Genomic DNA, 16823 nt, shown 5'->3' with positions numbered 1-16823 from the left:
GAAGCGGGTATTGCAATAGGGGACGTCAGGGATGGATGCAGCCTGGCTTTGCCTCCTGTGCAGGCGGCGTGAAATGCAATGCAACGCTTCCAATTTAAAACTGGGATTTGCAATTCAATGCTCCCATTTAAAAAACGTCTGCTCCCATCCTATCTGTAAGGCTCTGAACTTGGATGCTTCAGAGCAGCAGGGAGGGAAATAGCGGGCGCTTCCAAGCCTACAAAGCAGGACACGAGCTCAGCAGCACACAACGGAAGGGCAATATTGTCTGCACTGACTTGCAGCAGCTCTCCAGGATTTTAGGTTGGAGTCTTCCTTACCTGGAGATGGATGCCAGGGGCTGGACCAAGGGACCTCTCACGGCAACGGATGCACTCATCCATGGAGCCACAACTCCCGCTTGGGGGGGGGGGAGAGTACCATAGCTCAGTGGCAGAGCATCAGCTTTGGATGCAGGAGGTCTCTGATTCAATCCCTAGCATCTCCAGGTGAGGCTGGGAGAGAACCAGGCCTGAGACCCTGGAGAGCCACTGCCAATCAGTGCAGACAATGCTGAACTAGATGGTTTGCCTTGGTGTTTGGCAGCTTCCTACATTCCCCTCTTGTGCTGCACAGAAACTGGTATTTAGAGGCACACCACCTCTGATTCCAGAGGGAGTACACAGCCTTCAGGCCAAACCCTACACCAAAGGATAAGGTAAAGGTAAAGGGACCCCTGACCATTAGGTCCAGTCGTAGCCAACTCTCGGGTTTCGGTGCTCATCTCGCTTTATTGGCCGAGGGAGCCGGCGTACAGTCATGTGGCCAACATGACTAAGCCTCTTCTGGTGAACCAGAGCAGCGCACAGAAACGCTGTTTACCTTACCGCAGATAAAGGTAAAGGTACCCCTGCCTGTATGGGCCAGTCGTGACCGACTCTAGGGTTGCGCGCTCATCTCGCTCAAGAGGCTGGGAGCCGGTGCCCTCCGAAGACACTTCCGGGTCACGTGGCCAGCGTGACGAAGCTGGTGCTGGCGAGCCAGCACCAGCGCCGCACATGGAAACGCCATTTACCTTCCCGCTCTAAAGCGGTATCTATTTATCTACTTGCACTTAGGGGTGCTTTCGAACTGCTAGGTTGGCAGGAGCTGGGACTGAGCAATGGGAGCTCACCCCATCACGGAGATTCGAACCGCCGACCTTCTGAGCAGCAAGTCCTATGCTCTGTGGTTTAACCCACAGCACCACCCGCATCCCTATACGCCAAAGGCTAAATGGACATAAATCTGATATCAGGAATCACAAGACAGAGAAACCAGTAGGAGAACACTTCAATCTCCCAGGGCATTCTATACAAGATCTCAAAGTCGCTGTCTTATTACAAAAGAATTTCAGAATAGACTGGAAAGAGAAGTTGCTGAATTGCAAATTATTACCAAACTTAAAACCATGGAGAGACCTGGTCTGAACAGAGATATTGGAATCTTACCTCATTATACATGGTATAGCTATTTTTAGCCATCTCACCCCTTCCTTTTTCCTGTAAGACCAATTGCAGTCGTTAACAGTCGTCAACAGGTTTACTACTACAGCCAATCACCCATTCCCACCACCCTTCTGAGTAATACTCCTCTCCACCCTCTCACTATATATACGGGTCTGGTGACTTCTGTTTCAGTGTATCTGAAGAAGTGTGCATGCACACAAAAGCACATACCAATAACACACTTAGTTGGTCTCTAAGGTGCTACTGGAAGGAATTTTTTTCTTTGTTTCGTTCATGGCTAAGAGTCAGAGAAAGCTTTCCTCATTCTAGGACTTGGTCTACCTCTTTGAAATTTAATTTACAACAAATAAAAACATTTCAGATCAAAACTGAAATAGCAGAGTACGTAGTAACACAGTGAAAGCACATCCATAACATTTACCTTATACACTTCTGATTCTGTAATTATGCTTATGTTAAATTAACAAAATATATTAAATGGTTACCTTCTGAGAATATACATCACTTACTTATCATCTAGTTCAACCTTCTGCAATGCAGGAATCTCAGCTAAATCATCCATGACAATATGGCCAATTTCCCAAACTAATTATGGTTCCTTTCCTTAAAAACCACCAGCTCCATGACCCTAACCCCAAGGTCTCCTCCTTCCCCCTCTGAGCACAAACTTATTTTGGGACACATGAGTGCACAATTCAAACAACAAACTTTTGGTACTTCAGTTGTACAAGTAAAGCATGAATTGGTGCAACATATTTCCTGTATGATTAATAAAGAGATAACACTGGCACAGGACCTAAGACTTTGCACACAATTTTTATTCCCCCTGTCAAATTTTAAGTTAAAAGTTAAACATTATGGCTTCACAATGTCTCTGAGACAGGGTCTGACAGCCTAAATAATGCTAACAGGTTAGTTTGTAACATCCAGATTGTTAATATTTCATTACCAAACAACAAGAATGAATGGACCATGCCATAATCAAGGTGCCCAAACAGCAAGGAATATTGAAATAGTTTGTCACTTGCTCTTTGATGAAAGCTCCAAGCTTGCCTTGCACTAAATGGCAAAAGTTGAGCAAGCCATTTCACTTCTCTGAAATTAAGAGTGCAGCATATCCTGCATTCTGTTAATGCTGAAGTTTTCAAGTTTTGGCCCTCCCGGAAACACTTTCCATATTAGCCTGTCTGCAAAATAAGCATATTGGCAAAGCCTTAGTATGTAAACTCAGTTCTGTTACTGGTTTAAGTGCTGTGTTATTTTAAAAATCCATATATAAAGAGATTACAGTGGTACCTCGGGTTACATACGCTTCAGGTTACAGACTCCGCTAACCCAGAAATAGTGCTTCAGGTTAAGAACTTTGCTTCAGGATGAGAACAGAAATTGTGCTCCGGCGGCGCGGCGGCAGCAGTGGGCCCCATTAGCTAAAGTGGTGCTTCGGGTTAAGAACAGTTTCAGGATAAGTACGGACCTCCGGAACAAATTAGAAGAAGAAGAAGAAGAGTTTGGATTTGATATCCCGTCTTTCACTCCCCTTCAGGAGTCTCAGTGCGGCTAACAATCTCCTTTCCCTTCCTCCCCCACAACAAACACTCTGTGAGGTGAGTGGGGCTGAGAGACTTCAGAGAAGTGTGACTGGCCCAAGGTCACCCAGCAGCTGCTTGTGGAGGAGCGGAGACACGAACCTGGTTCCCCAGATAACGTGATTACCGCTCATAACCACTACACCACACTGGCTCTTTAAGTACTTAACCCGAGGTATCACTGTATGTGGAAGTCCTCAGTTGATGATTTCCATTTCCTACAAGTCTCTCCTAACAGGACAATTGTTACTTAAGGTTCTGCGAACGCAGTTTGCGATTACGCTGAAGACCGATGGCGTATTAGTTGTGATCACTGGGTCAGCGTTTACATTTCCTGCTCCTGAAAAGTACCATTTGGATTTTGTTTGGTTTTTCCTCCCAGCTGTGCCTTCTGTCTTGGATGGATAGGATCAGCTTAATAAAAACATCATTGGAACAATAAGGTGGTTGCATAACGTTGTGAAATTGAACCTGTTGTTTATCTACACAACACAGCTGGGATTTTGTCACCGTGACACTTTTATTAACTCAAATGAAATCCATACCTTTACTCCCTAATCATTGCAGGCGACGTATAGATTGTGTCTACTACATGGACTCATTTTCAAACTTTTCCAAGGCATCCTGGGCTTTCTTCAAAAGTTATTACAGATTCAAGAACCCTTTGTACATCCAATAATTCACACCCACATGGGTGATGTATGGATCTGTTGGGATATTTTTTCATCTAGAAAAGGACATATATATATTTATATATATATTAAATGCAGATACGTAATAGCATTAGGATAAATTTAAAAGCAGATTTTGAACACTTTAAAAATCTTATAGTCTAAGGAAGGTGTACAAAAATAACCGCATTTATAGAATATTGCCTTCTGCAGCTCAGTGATAGAGGACATGCTTTATCTGCATAAGGCTCCCCTATTCAATCCCTGCTATCTCCAAACAGTGCTGGGGAGATCCTGACTGAAACCCTGGAGATCAACTTCTAGTCAGAGTAGACAATACTGAGAAAGATGGACCAATGGTCTGACTGAATAAGGCAGATTCCTATGAGGACTAAGCTACATTAGTCAAAAAATGTTTTGAATTTGTTATAAACATGCAACACTGGATGGCTCCAGAGAACAAATAAAATACACCAAAAAAACCCCAACCCAAACAAAAAACAACTAAGCGTTTTTGACATGCCTCCCCCCCCCCTTTTAACAAATTAATTTCTGACTTACTTATAGTGGGGGTTTTCCACCATGAATGTCAAGATACGAACATTCAAGGACCAACCCCCAAACTGCTTAGGTTTCTGTGAGGAGCTTGCGTTAGGTCAGTGGAGCTATTGACCAGCTTTGTTTCCCTTGAGCGTCTGATCCCTATGCGCTATTGCAAAAAGCTTTTGCACACCATTTGCCACACAGCAGGTGTGTGTACACAGTTTGTTTCAAGCTCCCTTGGGCTCATGCAACTAGCTTCATGGTACTTTGGATCTTCACCAGAATCTGTTAAATTGTTATGCATGTTTCTGAAATTATGAAATGCAATAAAAAAGTAAAAACGTTAGAGATGTTCAGAGAAAGGCTAGCAAATGCAGAAGCCATGGTAATTATGGCTACCCTGATCACATATAAATAATATAGTGGAAGTATAAAAGTACAGAGAACTACAATGATCAGAAGTATAGCATGCCAACTTTGGCATTCTCACCAACAAGTGTCCCCCCCCCTTCTCCTTCACATACATTCACATGAATTATTGCAGGTAAGCCATGAACTGTCAAAGATTAATAAGAAACTGGGTCAGCTATTTTGGTTAGCTAAACCTTCTCAATAGCCTGTTTTGGGACAGTGGATGTTGTTGTTGTTTAGTCGTTTCTGACTCTTCGTGACCCCATGGACCAGAGCACGCCAGGCACTCCTGTCTTCCACTGCCTCCCGCAGTTTGGTCAGGCTCATGTTTGTAGCTTCGAGAACACTGTCCAACCATCTCATCCTCTGTCGTCCCCTTCTCCTTGTGCCCTCCATCTTTCCCAACATCAGGGAGTCTTCTCTTCTCATGAGGGACAATGGATAGGGTGGACCATTGTTCTGCCCCCTCAGGGTTCAGTTAGTGATAGCAAACCTGTGTATTAGTATTAGGTAAAAGGAATAACAATGCTGCCTTTCCCCCTTTGTAGACCCCAAGGGAGGTTGAGAAATGTAGGCACAGCAATATTCTACTTTCTATTGGCTCTGCCAGAGAGCAGGAAAACACCTCCCTTCCTCCTTTGTAATCTCATGGCAGTCTAGTGATGGCAAACCCCAAAAGGGAGAACTCACTTCGTCCTTAAAGAGCTCCACAGAGAACTTCATAAAAAGCTCTGAACCATCTTCACTCAGAGCCATAGAACAGCCTATTGGGCTGTAATATTTCTACATGCGCCTTGATTATCTTCAATAAATCCATGTATAAGGGCTTTGTGGATGAAATACACTTGGGAGTCCTGCAGTGATTTCATGCTCTTTATTGCAGCTTGTAAAACAGTGTTGAATTCCTCCCAAACCTCAGGCCTTTATATACATTATTTAAACAATGAGTCCCATCTGATTGGCTGATTCTGCTTTCCCTCCTGGAGCCTGATTGGTCTTTACCTGCAGGCCAATCAGTTGTTGCATTCAATGATCCTACCAGCCTAATAGGCTGATTAACTTCCTCCGGGAGCCTGATTGGTCTTCTCCTGCAAGCCAATCAGTTGTTGCATTCTAGGATCGTACCTGCCTATTGTTCTAGGATCTGAGCTTAGTACATAACAGTGGAGTTTTGTTAACACTATCCAGAAAGAGAGATAAATCTCCAGAACTTAACTGAAGCATTTGTTTGCCCAGAATTTGTGTGAGTGTGTGCAATAATAATAATAATAATTTTTATTTATACCCCACCCAAAACCGGACTCAGAGCGGCTAACATCAAATGTATAACGCATTAACATAAAATCAGGCAATCAGTTAAAACAATTAAAATACACCCTAAAATCAGATCAGGATCAGAATAAGATCCATTCAGATGGCAACTTGCAGATTAGGTTTGGGGACCTTAAATGCTCATCAGGCCCAACTGTTTGTGCTGAACTTATATGAGCCTGTGAAAATGGGGGTGTGTGTGTGTGTGCGTGCACGCAGTCTGTGTGCTTTCCACCCTGCAAACCATATTTAATTTCGGTTTTAAATCCTGATTAAGCACTGTGCTAGGTCCCCGAAACAGTTTTAGTCCTAGATCATCCCAGGTCAGATTGGAGCTGCTCCAAAGTGTTGGATCAGGAGCTCTGTGAACTGCCTTACCTAGCTACCTAATCTGATGTATTCAAGGAGAAATCTACTGCCAAGGACTCACCAACTGTTGGCCACTTTCAAGGTAACCGAGCTTGGATTAATTTAGAAGGACAAAATAATCTTAAACAAGCATCAAGTATGGGAAAATACCAGTACTTTATTTCTTAAATAATAAAAAGGTCCTATTAAAACATTTCAATACATTTGTTGATGTGCTTATGGTTCTGAATTATTTTATTGTGCTTCTGATTTGATGTGTTGAGTTGGCCTTCAGTTTTTTTATATATAAAAAAATTCCTGGATTTTTCAATAAATGTTTGCATAAAACACACATGCCCTTTTTAAGAAAAATCAACATGGCAGTAAGCACCAGAAATATACCGGCTTAATTTCAAGATTTTTATACCCCGTTTCTGATGTAACACCCAAGTGGACCAAGGAAGGTGCACATTAAAAACATGTTTATACGTGTGCCTGTTGCTGGGCAAACAGTTCTGTCTACATATCAAGCCAATTGCTCCTACTCCTGGCGAGGTCTGATCTTCCAGTGGCCTTTGTCACACCAAATATAGAGGACAGTAAAACACTCTACAGTGGTACCTCGGTTTAAGAACAGCCCTGTTTACAAACTACAGTCATATCTTGGGTGACAGACTCTTCAGGTTGCATTTTTTGGGGTTACGGACACACCGAAAGCTGGAAGTACCGTAACAGGTTACTTCCAGGTTTCAGTGGCTGCGCATGTGCATAAGCGCTGAATCACAACCTGTGTGCGCAGACGCAGTGCTATGGGTTGTGAACGTGCCTCCCACACGGATTACGTTTGCAACCCGAGCGTCCACTGTATTCAGTTTACGAACTCCGCAAAACCGGAAGTAGTGTCCCGGTTTGCAAACTTTACCTCGGTCTAAGAACGGAAGCCAAACGGTGGAAGGGCACAGGCAGCGGGAGGCCTCATTAGGGAAAGCGCGCCTCGGTTTAAGAATGGACTTCCGGAACGGATTAAGTTCGCAAACCGAGGAACCACTGTACGTGGCATTGCCCTGAAGAGCGTTCAGAAGCATCAACTGATGCCAAGTGCAGCCGTTTGACTATTACACAGGGACTTGCTATGTGGGACATAGAATTCCACCATTCTTAACTCATTTCCAATTTGTTTCCGAGCTCCCTTGCACCAGGCTATCTCAAGAAGCTTCTCCACCTACCCATTCATTCAGGTAAGTGACTGAGACCTTACTTGGTGTTCCCCTGCAATTGGAAAAGATATATGTGGGCACATAGAACAGGACCTTCACTTGTACCCAGGCCCCCTGCCGCTCCCCCCCCCGCCTCACTCTTTTGCCTTTCATCAAATCATGAAAACATTTTTTATTTCTAGAGGGCCTTTGGGGGTGGAGCAAATATGAAAGGGATATATCTCAACTTATTATTATTATTATTGTTATTATTATTATTATTATTATATAAAGTAACTTCTGCCATATTTAATTCTGGGTGTTTCTACCGTTCTTTCGACATATTTTACTGTTTGGGGATTTTATACATTTTATTAGTCACCTTGGATGCTTGTTAAACAGAAAGGAGGAATGCAAATATTGAAATGCTACTAGCAGTTCTCTTTCAGTGTGTGGCTCTGCTTGATAAATGCATTCAATAGCATTTTTTTGCTGGATTAATTCCAAGGCTTGCCACCCAGAAACATCACTGATGCATGCACCATTGAAGTAGTATTATTGGTAGTCCGGTACTAATTTTTCCTTCCAAAACAAAGGTTTAAGAGGACCATGCATGCAACATGAGGTAATGCAGACATGCCCGGCCCAATGCCTCATCCAAAAGGTTTACTCAAATGGGACTTCAGTTCCCTAATCATTGTGCATAGGATGGTTACCATTCTGATTTCACATCCAAGTAGAGTCAGAAAGAAGCTATGTTTGTTGGTGTGCAGAGCAGTGACATTATCTCTGCTAAGCAGATGGTGTAAATGGCAGCAGAAACTACTACTGTAGTTTCAACCACACATAACTTGTTACAGAGGTTCAGAGTATTTACTCTGAAGAGGGAAGCACCAGAATACAATCCATTCCTGGCAGATGAAGGTGATTGACTACATGGAACTGGCAGAAATGACAGGCAGAATCCGAGACCAGGGAGAAGAGATGGTGAAAGAAGACTGGAAGAAATTTAAAGACTATTTACAGAAATATTGTAAAATTAATGAATGCTAGAAGGATGTTGGATAGAAACTAAGGGGTTTCCAGCTGTAATGCTTTAGGAGATACCAAAAAAAAGAAAAGAAAAAAAAAGAGGTTCACAAATGGGTAAAAGCTTAATGGTAAGGATTTGCTGAACTAACAAATTGAAGTGGAATACAAAGAAGGGAGGTATGAGGAGGTCTGGGGAAATAAGTGTAAGGAAAATATGTTATGGAAAATTATTTGTTTTTTAACTGTTTTTATGTTGTATTTTGTTTCTTTTTATTTTTCATTTTCATTGTTATATTTTAAAAAACTTTAATAAATATATTTTAAAAAAACAGAATACAATCCATTCTTAACTACTCAAGTTAGCTTTTGAGATTACCTTGCATGGAGATCCACATGGAATCACTCCTGTCAATACCTGCAGCATTAATTTGGCAGGCACACCATGCAACCTGACTGGGCCCATGAACAAACACCTGTTAAAAAGACTAGCTTCTCCATGGAACATCACCAACACGTTTGCAAATGTTACTGTACCTTGTGGTTACAAATACTAACCCCCCCCCCAAAAAAAAAACATTTTTCAGTTGTGACACCCCATCTGGGGAATCCTTTCATATGTGGGTTAGGGAAGCATCAATACTGACATAATTCCAAGATCATTATTATTTCCCAAGTCATTTAACTGAGTGAACTGTATTCACTGTATCTTTTATCTTCTCTATTCTTTTCTTACTGTCTGCTGCCACTGTTGTTTTTATCTGTGGTTTCGATTTAAGGGTTGTAAGCCTTTATCTTTTATGGATGATTAAGATGAAAACTGTTAGGATACTGGTCTGTATTATGTGGCAAGGTGAGTGCTTGAGAAGACTGCTCTTATGTTGGAATCATAGCATTCAACACATGCTTTGGGGTGGCAAAGAAAATGCAACACAACCAGCTAGCATGGAAGTTTGTTTTTGTCATTACTCCCAGTAGTACAGAACCAATTGCCAACAGTGAAGGCCCTGATTAGAATTCTTCTTTCAATTGCTGTGCTTATATGGGAGGTAGAACAGGATCCAACCGTATGGAACCAGTTGCTCTCAAAAATCAGGTATCTGAAGAAGTGTGCATGCACACGAAAGCTCATACCAAGAACTAACTTAGTTGGTCTTTAAGGTGCTACTGGAAGGAATTTATTTTATTTTGACTATGGCAGACCAACACGGCTACCTATCTGTATCTCAAAAATCTGACGCACTTATCCCATCTCTGTTGACTTCTAAAAAACCTATTACTGAATGTGTTAACAGACTGCTTTTTAGACAGTATCACTATAACTGCATTTCAGGCTTTTAAAAATGTACTTAAAGCTTTAATGTAAATTTGATCAAATGGAATAATGGAGTATTTTACTTAATTTAAATGCTTGAGAGCATTATTTTCCCTTAAAAAAATATCAATGAATGGTCATTTTCCTGATTTAAAAGGCCTGATGAAATACAGTTGTACCTCAGAAGTTGAACGGAATCCGTTCCGTAAATCCGTCCAACTTCTGAAACGTTTGGAAACCGAGGCACAGCTTCTGATTGGCTGCAGGAAGCTCCTGCAGCCAATCGGAAGCAGCAGAACCCATGTTGGACGTTCGGGTTCCAAAGAACGTTCACAAACTGGAACATTTACTTATGGGTTTGCGGCATTCGGGAGTCAAAATGTTCGGGTCGCAAGGTGTTTGACTTTTGAGGTACGACTTTATTTTACCTTTGCAACAAACGATGCTGCTTTTGTATGACATTTTGTGGGGCACTGTATGAAAATAGGAACTATGCGGGGTACAGATAATGATGAAATGGGCACTTTCTTTTACCACCCTCAAGGAGAAGCCATGAATCATGATCAATAACTTACCTTTATGCTGCAGAAGCCATGACCCCACGGATCTGGTTGTGAGTTGCTCCAACAACAAATAAAAACCATTAACTATCGGTTCACCTATGCCATTTTGTCTTTCGTTTTTATAGCTTTACTGGAGCCATATAGGTTCAGACTACGCAAAAGGAGTCTCCACCCTGCCATGGATTGGGTCCAATGGCTTTGCCATGAGGAATAAACCGAGCAAAACACAAAATATCACACTATCAATGCTATGTTCCTGGGGGGAAAAACATGATCCAGAGTGTGGTGCAAGTATGGTAAAATATTTTGGAAATTAACTCAATCAGGTCTCAGTGCTCTTTCATTCCCAGCATATTCCCATTAGTATAATAAAGTGGCGAAACAGCACCATTGATTCCTGGAAACACTTAGTGCCCTAAAACTTGTTTTGCTAAATAAAAATGTTTGGTTAGAATGTTATTTCTACAGCACAGAGTCTTGTTTTGAAAACCACTCTCTCTCTACAATTTATTATTCTCATTTGTACAAAATACCTAAAGTATTCAGACTAAATGCAGGAGACCAGCATGCTGAGGGTTATGTTTTAAATCCAAATGTTTTGGAATTAACACACTTGCAAAAGAAAACCCTCCTCAAACATTATCTTCAATTACTAATTTAAAAAACCCTGAGCTTACCCAACGAAAGAGTTGCATAACTTCAACAAACCAAAGTATTTCTCCACAGTAGAGATCCTTTAAAAGGGCCAACCAAGCGGGGTTAATAGCAAAAGTCCAGTGTGGGGGAATTTATAGACTTTCATTTTGGCTTCACAGTGGAATTCATGACATATCTTGGTCAATAGACAGGATGCACGTGTGTCCCTAAGACACTGAGTTGGCTTTATTGATAGAAGTGGTAGTAATTGTGTTTCTGAGAGTCGCAATGAATACTTGGGGAAGAAAATACACAATGGTTGTAAAAAGCCAGAAATTCCTGAAGCAGATGACAGATGCAAATCCAGAATCCTCAATCCTGATTATTATTTGAACAGGAGGCTCCAACAAATAAATAGCAAAAAAATAAAGTCCAAGGGAAAGATGAGCATTAGATTGGAATGGTTCAAACGACTGCAAAATTAAGTCAGCTAAATTAGAGACAGAAGAAAACACAGAATTAAATAGCAAGCATCAAAGCTTTATGGGGTTTTTTGTATTAAAAATAAAAACAAAACAAAGAGAAAAAGCTGTTAAAATAAGACTTGCATTTACCAGACCACCAAACTGCAAAAACTTAAGAGAGACAGACTAACAGAGGCAATACTGAGATCACACTCACACTCACACACCGCTCTCCATTCATTTGCAGCCGAAACTGGTTCCAAAACACTCCCTTCACCCACCCAACTTAAAAAAAGGATCTCAAACATTTCCATTCATATAAAGCTTTATAGGTGGTGTATTTTAAACGGCGTGTGTGCCCGTGTATGGCATGCACACACACCCTTTGTTACATATGCTTGCTTAATCTCTTCACCAATGGAAGGGGGTCTTTGCTACTGTTTAATAAAAGGCGATGCTTTTGTTTTTCTCAGTTCGTTCTTTGCAAATAGTTTCTATCCTTACTGATTTGTTTCTTGAATTATCTCCCCACCCTCCACCCCCCCAGGTTTAAGAGGTAATAAAAATAGGTTTGGCACTAAACTTAGGTTTTTTGTTTTTACTTTTAATAGCAAAAATTAAGGCTCACATTTTAAAGTGTGTGTGTGTGTTCTGCTCTATGGAATCCCATCAGGCACTAGCTAAGTCTTATACTGGCAAAGGTGTGTTTCTGGAACACGCTTTGCAACGGATCGCAAACGCTCACAAGGCAGCTCATCCTAGAACGTTAAAATGGACCGTCTTCTACATTTGAATTGGCTACACCGCAGGCCCAGGCTGCTATCCAAAGGAGCTATTATGGGAGCCTGAGGGAATTGCGGACACAGCTAGGCTTCCTCAGTTGCTTCGCACAACTGCAGTCCCCACATCTGATGAGGCAAGCTAGTTAAAAAAAAATAAAAAATCAGACGGGGCTTGGCTCTCATCGGGACACTGCAGCAGTGGAAAACGAGAAGAAAGTCTCAATGGCATGTTCATGTCTTGTCCCCCTCACTTTCACAGCATTGAAGTGTGTGTGTGTGTGTTTTGCAGTGAACAATGCAATTGTTTTTGTTCTACCTGGGTGAATGGTTCATACCTATTCTTCGTATATTAAAGGAGACAGGGAACTCCCCCCCCCAATAGAGAATTAATTACACCTGTCCTTGTCACGATCCTGAACACCTGCGGTTCTTAACGTTAAGGTTTCTGGCACTTGTAGAAATTATTGGCCACAGCACAGCTTCTAAAGTGGGACTTCTTCCCAAGAGAGAAACTAATGTCATGTCTGGTGGGTGTAAGATAAGCTAACGTGTAAAAAAGGCAATTAAAAAAATAATCGATGTATTGGAATCTAGATTTCCCCCTCGCCCCATTTTTCAGGGTGGGGCAAAGGGGTGGCTTGAGTTAATGTAGTTGATCTAGATGTACAGCGGTAATTTTAGACTTTGTACAAATTTGTACATGTAGGTTCAGACACATGAAAAAGTAATACGCTCACAAAGACATAAAACACCTAAGTATAAAATATAAAGCGGTGTAGTTACTAAAATTACATGCTCTCTTATTGCTACAGTGATTTTTGCTCTTTGTTAAAAAAAACTGTACCACATGTTGTTCTAAGCATATGATTTGCATAAATTATTCAAGTTTAAGAAAAAAAAATCCACACTCCTCAACTTTAAGCTACGTATATAGTTAATATAAAACAAAAAATTAAAGTCTCTCTTTATTAAAAGAGAAATAAAATGTCGTTTGAAACTGAAATCGAGTGGCCAAATCCAGGGGCAAGGTAATTACGTTGCAATTATGGGAGTCTTATGCCCACGCAGAAATAGTGGCGGTGGAAAAGCATGTGACTGGCACAGAGACGGCCACCAGGTCTGTGCAATGCCTATGTGTTTGGTATTTTTTTTTGTTCTGTTTTTGTCCTTTTGCACAAAAAAAAGACTATGAATGACAAAGACTAACATTTATAATTTGTAGCAAAATTTGGTTTATGTAGAAACAAGCCATGTTTTGCATTTGGATAGAGATTTAAATGAGTTAAAGCTAAAAATTAAAAAGCATGATGCTGCAACATCTGGTCACTTGTTGTAGACCTCACTTTTAAAGTGGTTACGTTTGCACGATTTGTACTTTTTTTTTTTTTAATACTAAACAGTATTTTTTCCCCTCCTCCTTTTATAAACCAGAAAAAAACCCTAAACTACAGATAAATTTTCCCTACCTTGAGCAACTGCTGCAGATAGGGTTGACAAAGCTGTACAGCGCAATCAAACATACTTACATCTTAGCTCATTGCACGGGTACAGCCATAATCAAGGCACAAAGATCTTCTACAAGTTATTTTTTTTTCAATAAAGTTGTACAAAATAATACATTTTACAGTCTGTACAAGAATAATAATCCAGCAGTAAAATAAAAATTGGGAAGAGAGGTTACGGGAAGGCAATAGAAGGAGAAGGGGAGAGAGAAAGAAGGGGAGATTGTGAGGACGACAGTCCAGATAATGATTTATATATATATGTATATATATATATATCTATATAGCAGACAGGATCATCAGTGGACAAACTGAAAAAACAGTGTGTGGTTAACTCTTTCTGCAATCACAGGCCATAATGCAGTTCATTTAGCAATGTCCCCAGTCACCAGAGGACCGCCATGGTTCAACAACACCTTTCTGAAGGTAGCAGTTGGTTTTCTACTGTCTAGATCTGCTGTAGAATTGTCAGTATTTCCGCTCAAAAGTCACATTCAGAGGCAGAGAACCAAACTCAAGCGCCTGTCCTTTCAACTTGGTCTGTGACTTGGCACCTTCTTGAGTCTGATGCAGTGAATGGATAACAAAGTTGAAATCATGGGATATAGGATTATGCCCACAAACAGTGCTAATTACCTAAAGTTCTCTCTCCCATTTTCTCTTTTGTTTGTTTGCTTTTTTAATGTTTAACTTTAATCCCAAATCCTCTCAGGTGTTCCACTTTCAGGGTGTTATTTATTATTATTATTATTTTGTTAATGACAGTGTTAAGAGGGAAAAAAACGCCCCCCTCCCTCCCGCCCCCGCTCGCAGAAATGGCCTTTTACATTTCATGGGCCGTCTCAAACTGTTCCAAGGAGGTGAAACAAGCAAGCTTAGAAGTGCTGCTATTTGTCCAGCAAGGAGAAAAGGTTGAGGGATGCAAATCAGAGGGAGATTGCAACAGTTTTTCTTCCACCCTATGTGGGCAAGGTTTTTTTTTTTCTTTTTAATAAGGAATAAGGAGTCCAAAACAGAGAAAAAGTGCTCTCCATCACAATAACTCATATTGACGAAGGTGCATCCGTTGGATAATGTCCCGACAGTCATTGAAAACCCTCCGAATGTTTTCTGTATCCACTGCACAGGTGAAGTGAGGGTAGCAGTAGTGTCTTCCGTCTCCACTTGCTGTGCTGATTCTCTGCAAGAGGGACAAACACATGGTATGTATGTCAAAAGCACGAGAGGTCGTGGAACAGGGTTAATGAGAATTGTTCCTCATAGTGCCTTATCTCTTCCCCCCAACACCCCCGGCTCCAATAATTCGATTTCCATGGCAAAAGTCGAACAGAACAGAACTATGTCGGAACAAGTGGCAGGAAAACTTACAAAGATGCTAATTATTTGCCATTACCAAAAAGTCAGACTGATAATTCACTACAGTGGTACCTCTAGTTATGAACTGAATTTGTTCCGGAGGTCCGTTCTTAACTTGAAGCTGTTCTTAACTAGAGGCGTGCTTTTGCTAATGGGGCCTCTTGCTGCTGCTGTGCCGCTGACACACCATTTCTGTTCTCATCCTAGGGTAAAGTTCTCAACTCGGGGTAACTCTTCCACGTTAGCAGAATTTGTAACCTGAAGCGTTTGTAACTCGAGGTACCACTGTACAAAATGTGCAATTTTCTTTCAAAACCTGCTAGTATCCAACTAGAGAAAGGACACTTTTTCTAAACCAACATTCTTCTGTGTCACTACCAATGATCACTGACACAAAATCATTATTCAGCAAAACCAATACGCCAATCCCATTGTCCTCAGGAGTGTGTCCTGGTGGTCAAAAGCAGCATTGGACCTCCCTCCTTCCAGGCTAAAAGAGAGAGCTCTGACCTCAGAGAAGTAGAGGTGATGTTGGATCGCCCCGTCCCTGCCATAATGTACGCAGCCCCTGATGCTCCCGGAGGACCCCTGGTCCTTCCAGAGGCATGCTGGAGGTGGACCAAGGAAAGACGCTAGTCCAAAGGATTCATTACCTTCCCAGTCCCGACAATGCACCAGACCCAAGGAGAAAACCACGTTAACCTGAGAATTGGCCTACTTCAATTCTATTTAGATCTCTCCCGCTCAGAAAAAGCAAGAGCGCTACTTTTACCATTTCTTCTGCCCTGCCAGCAAGAACCCAGAGAAGCACAGGGTAAGGTGGAAGAAATTCCTGTAGTGTCACCCCTCCACCACCTCTCTTCAAACCTTAAGAATGCAGTATAGATGTACAGCTCCAGAATGAGATTATGCTACAGATGAGCTGCACAGCTAAATCCATCCATTTCAGTCTTGCTGCAACTCGGTTGTTGGCCACTGCACCGCATTTTGTTCCCCTGCATGCATTTTGTGCACCTCGCTCCCCCTCCCAAGTAAAATACACATTTCGATATGTTCACCAGTGAAATACATATTTGCATGCATCTTTCTGTATTAAACAAACAAGCAAGCAAGCAAGCACAAACTACATTTTACATACGGAAAATGCAGGGCAGAATCTGCAAGTGTGCCCGGGGTAGTTCTGCTGAGAAAAGCAAATGAAACAAATCCTGCCCCATACATAAGATTACATGAGGGAAAGGTGATAGCAGGGCAAGCCCAAGACTTTTGCCACTGAAAGCACACAATGAGAGGGGGAATGCACCCATATCTCTTGCAACATCACAGAAGGTGCTGGGATACAGCCTCTAGAATTCTCCTCTGCTGCTGCTTGTAAAAAATAACAATAATGCCGCTAATCCAAGCAGATGATCATGCAAATGAAAAAAAGACATGCAGCTCTAAATGCAGTTGCACGCGTTTGATTCGCGCAGTGAAAATGGCAAAAACAGCCTGAAAAGAGAATTAAAACTGCAAAAATGGAGTGAAAAGTGAAGGGAAAATGGACAGCAATCCCAGGAGATTTTGCTGGTTTTTAAAAGGGGTTTCCAGAGGTTTAGAGAGTTGTTTACAGGCTTTTCAGAT

At 41.6% G+C, this 16823-nt stretch overlaps 1 protein-coding gene across 6 annotated transcripts in view; it reads right to left on the bottom strand.

Moving 5' to 3' along the window:
- Nucleotides 1-11320: 11320 nt before the first annotated feature.
- Nucleotides 11321-16823, bottom strand: part of GNAS (GNAS complex locus) — a 182955-nt gene continuing 177452 nt past the window's right edge. For 4 of the 6 annotated variants that reach the window (XM_082226294.1, XM_082226295.1, XM_082226296.1 and 1 more), the window contains exon 12: nt 11321-15024. In XM_082226294.1, coding sequence (XP_082082420.1) covers nt 14878-15024 — 147 coding nt within the window. In that variant the 3' untranslated portion in view covers nt 11321-14877. The remainder of the gene's footprint in view (nt 15025-16823) is intronic. The other 2 variants (XM_082226298.1, XM_082226299.1) reach the window with 1 other exon arrangement.

Source organism: Podarcis vaucheri, assembly GCF_965113315.1.
Source record: "Podarcis vaucheri genome assembly, chromosome: 6".
Classification (NCBI taxonomy): Eukaryota; Metazoa; Chordata; class Lepidosauria; order Squamata; family Lacertidae; genus Podarcis; species Podarcis vaucheri.
Note: the sequence above shows the minus strand (reverse complement) of the source record. Positions and strands in the feature narration are given on the sequence as shown.